Below are 4,245 nucleotides of genomic sequence, written 5' to 3' on the forward strand. Positions count from 1 at the left end.
TTTTCATTACTTATTTGCATTGTTCATTCACCTTACATGTCTTTAAGCAAAAGAGCTTTCATTTTAGCAAACAAATTAATAAAAGATCACTTTTAATTTATGCTATTACGCTCTTACTCATCAAGAATTAGGTTGTTTTTTCAAACCCGAACTTACTATCATACAATATTGCAGAATGCCACGTTTGTGATCGGTTACTTGGTTGGTCGCCACAAGAGGAGGTGCGCAAATGTAATCACACTTGCATATCTTCTATAATCAACAGGTAAATGATATTTGACAATGTGCAGATATTCTATACTTGATTTACGCAATATGACTAATAAATTTGGTTTTTCCGCTATTATTACTAACATTGATATATTCCTATTCCTATATTACTTTTGTTTCTTATGAATGCTTCAGACACACAAGTACCACATCAATATAGCCATTAGTGGAACCTGCATAAGGCAACCATTCACCATTTCGTACATGCTTAAATTCATTTGCATGTTAAAAGCAAGTAAGTGATACAATAATTATGTGATTATCTGTTATATCAATTGTATGAATATTATCAGATAAACAAATATGCAATAGCCATGTTATAGAAAGTAATTGAAGCCGAATAAAAGTGCATGGTAATAATATTGAAATTCATACGATTTGTTTTTACAATTCTAATTCTTAATTATTTTTCCAGAGTAGGAATTGTTGGAAATGCATACATAGGTTTGACAGAGAAAGAAAGACAACATGTAAATAGAAGACATTGTTTTACCTGTATTACTATCATTTTGAAATTTTGAAAATTTATACAAATACATAATATTCTAGGTCAAATATTAAGAGTGACTACTCCCATGCAAATAAATAATGGTATACCATTACACAACACATATAATGGTTTACGAAGTTCTTCAACACCGCAGTAATTAAGTGCCCTTATTTCTCGATTTTGATCAGTATGATTTAAGCCTAATAGAAAATTTGATGGTGACGTGGTAAAGATATATCGACGACCAAAGCGAGCTACTCAAGTGTGAAATTACACGCTGAAAAAAAATGGGAAAACGCGCATCTTTAACATTATCCAGCTAATTCGCCTGATGCTCTTGCATTGCGCCCAAATGATTATTACCCGATCGTGTCCTTACTCCTACAGATATTCGTCACTCACCCAATCGACTGAGCCAGCGCAGAACGAAGCTTTACTGCAGTGAAATATCTAAAAAGCTATTTCCGGACTACGATGACAGAAAAACAACTGAACGGACTTAAAGTAATGTGTTCGTTCATTCTGTCTTTTCGATTGATCTTGATCTTCCAATAGAAAAGTTAAGTTTCAAACGGAATCAAAACGTGCCGTTCATTTGAAATACAATTAAAATCATTAATTTGAAAGTTATTCTATTACGTGTTTGAGATTCCAATTTTGTTTATATGAAAAAACGGCACTGTTTTGTTCCTCGTTAGACTGTCATGTATAATAATACATGTACATGAAAATCTTTTTGTATACTACATCCGCCTTTCTTTATAAATTAAACGCCTCTGTATATTTTACATTAAATGAAGGAACATAATTTCTTTTTACAAAACTATAAATATGCACTTTCAGTTTCATTTCTACTCCATAATTAAATTTCTGCTGGTAAATAGTAATTCGACCGCATTAGATTTCACAAGACAAGACATTCTATCTTGCGGCATCCTCAACATTAGTTAATACTACTGATCGTGCAATTTCCAGCGCAGTCAGATTCTTATGAGAGTTGATTGCGTAATAATCAGGAAATCGAAGAAAGCAGCTAAGAGCAACATTTTCTGCATCAATTTCATAAAACATCGACTGACTGAGGCTATGAGGGAGGAGAAAGTAGGGGTAATGGGTCAGTGACGGAATTGGTAGCTGAAATGGAGATTCGAGGAGCAGAATGTGGAAAAGAGGTTTTTAGTGTCAGTGTAGGATTTATATAGAAATCAGACGTGCAAGCTGGACGAAAAAAACGCGTCATAGTGGCAGCCATTGCGATGTGGGACAAAAATTTGCGTATAATAAAGTAGGCAGAGTTTTTGGAAAAATAAGTGCAAAGTAGAGAAGCCGTGGAAAAGAAATGCATTTGTGGCTGCTGCTGGAAAATTATATCTGTTAATCAGGTTCACCTTTTTGTTGGGCTAACACGAGAATGTGAAGATTGTCAGAAAATCATCAGATGTCACATTGTTCGCAAGCAAGCACAAAAGCCAAAAATCACAAACGATATTAAAATACATCTGGAATTCAGGCATGAATCACAAAGCAATAAATTAAAAGTATATGAAAAATTGCAGGTATTAATCTAACTGATGATGGGCAGCTTGGCTGCACCAAAGCTTCAATGTTGCCAGTGAAGTAAATACAAGTCTCATTTTACATTAATGACCTCATTCCAGCTGATAGTATTATCTTGCATGAGCACAGAATACTCAGCATAAAAAGGAAATGAAGCCGATAAAATGAGGAAAAGTAAAAGCAACTTTTAATATGAAGTTAAAGTGTACTTTTAAAATAAAATCGCGGAAAAATAATTGATAATTCGAAATACAGTATATACATTATTCAAATTGCCAAATTAATGATAAGAAGGTTACTAAGTAATAAACAAATAAGAGAAATGCAAATGCTGTATCCATAGTTATTATTTTATTACAATGCTGTTCGATAAGCGGTGGCGATGCGTAACCAAGGTTCAAGTGCAAAATGCTACATTCAGGTGAAAATTTAATAATGAATCTTACTTTCCTGATGTTTTCCTATGAATGCATGTATAATTAAGTATTTAGGCAATTTTCAATTTAAAGATGCGCAAAACTTGAAATACTTTTAAAGGAAAATTCTTAATTATATATAGTTGAACGTTGAAGTTTTTGAACAAATCCTTATTTCAATTTGTTATTTCGCGTAATCGTCTAGATTTAACTAAAGAAGACGGTAAAATTTTCAATTTACACTTGCCTATAGCATTCAATTTCATTCTTTTCTTAGCAGGTAGAATATCATTAAGCGTATAGTGATATCTATTATGCAAGACAGAAAAATACCATTTTCATACAGAAATTGTTTTCAATTTAATTTTATTGTCACTTTATATTGTTTTCTAAATTTTGCAAAATGAAGACATTAGATAAATCAAAATTATCGTCTATTTAATTTTGCTTGTCATAGAGCGCAACCAGTGCGCTTAATCATTGTTTATTTTTTGTTGACATTATGTTCTAATTCATATTTGAGTAGCATATTCAACTTACATAACCTGGCGTTTACCGCTACGTGCGCAGTGTCTGTCTTTTATGCAAATTGGGCCATTTGAAAATTAACTTCATATTAGCAGAGCACCAGTTAAATTGACTTTGTTGACTAGCAGAAGCCTTGAACGATATTTGCTCAATCTATTTGTGCTTTAACTACTGAGTAAGGTGTGTTAATAGATATAGAAGAATCTTATCTTTTCGAACAAAGGCGTGGTGCAGTTTCAATTTGAATTTGCATTTCAATTTGTTTGCTTTTGAGCTTATGCGTGACCTGCATAATATTTGTTCAACGAAATGAAATACGTTTCATACTTGCTAATCAATAGAAATGAACTTTATGCAAATTTTCTTGTGGCTACTATTAGTTGCTCTAGAAACTCATTTCAAATGATTGTAGGCGAACGGTGTGCGGCGAATGAACAATGGCGTTTCAATGCGATGAAAGACGAAGAAGAGCAATAAAAACGGCTTTGTTTTTTATTTATTACAACATTATTTCATTAAATTAATTCTTCTATATTTAGATACAGAAGAATAGAAGATAAAAGAAGACATCTCGAAGACAAGGGTAAGTTTGGTAAGTATAATTCTTTGAGTTAGGCTAATTAGTTAAAGTTCACTGAGGAGTTCTTGAGTCTGTAATTTATATAAACTCCAGCTGTAAGTTATCGAGCATTTAAATCAGATATTTGTTAATTAGAGTAATTGGATGTAGATCATGAGTATTATTATAATTAATTTGAGTGGCTTTCCGCATTTGAACGTTTTCACGTCCCATGCCTTGTCGAGTTGAGTTTAGGGTTCATTTGCGGAAAGTGAAATGGTTGAATAATTTGTCGATCATTTCAAAGGACAATTTTTGAGCATAGTGAGTTTGTAGCACTGCTATAGTTTGAGTATTAGAATAAGTAAATGTTTGAGAATAGCAGTGCAAGGATAGGAGGAATGTGAGATAGGGTGGTGTGCAGG

At 32.7% G+C, this 4,245-nt stretch overlaps 2 protein-coding genes across 2 annotated transcripts; both read left to right on the forward strand.

Moving 5' to 3' along the window:
• Positions 1 to 85: 85 nt before the first annotated feature.
• On the forward strand, positions 86 to 917 carry Tsp_10505 (hypothetical protein; the record flags this gene model as incomplete). Its single annotated transcript, XM_003372903.1, has 4 exons — positions 86 to 131; positions 175 to 265; positions 686 to 714; positions 820 to 917. Coding segments are annotated over 4 exons (264 nt in total), but the record flags the coding sequence as incomplete, so codon positions are not given.
• Positions 918 to 1,899: 982 nt separating this feature from the next.
• On the forward strand, positions 1,900 to 2,328 carry Tsp_10506 (conserved hypothetical protein). Its single transcript, XM_003372904.1, is given in 4 exon segments — positions 1,900 to 1,932; positions 1,947 to 2,054; positions 2,143 to 2,298; positions 2,317 to 2,328. 4 exon segments carry the CDS (start codon positions 1,900 to 1,902, stop codon positions 2,326 to 2,328), a joined length of 309 nt encoding a protein of 102 aa, XP_003372952.1.
• The last annotated feature ends 1,917 nt before the right edge of the window (positions 2,329 to 4,245 follow it).

Source organism: Trichinella spiralis, assembly GCF_000181795.1.
Source record: "Trichinella spiralis strain ISS 195 chromosome Unknown Scfld8, whole genome shotgun sequence".
NCBI lineage: Eukaryota > Metazoa > Nematoda > Enoplea > Trichinellida > Trichinellidae > Trichinella > Trichinella spiralis.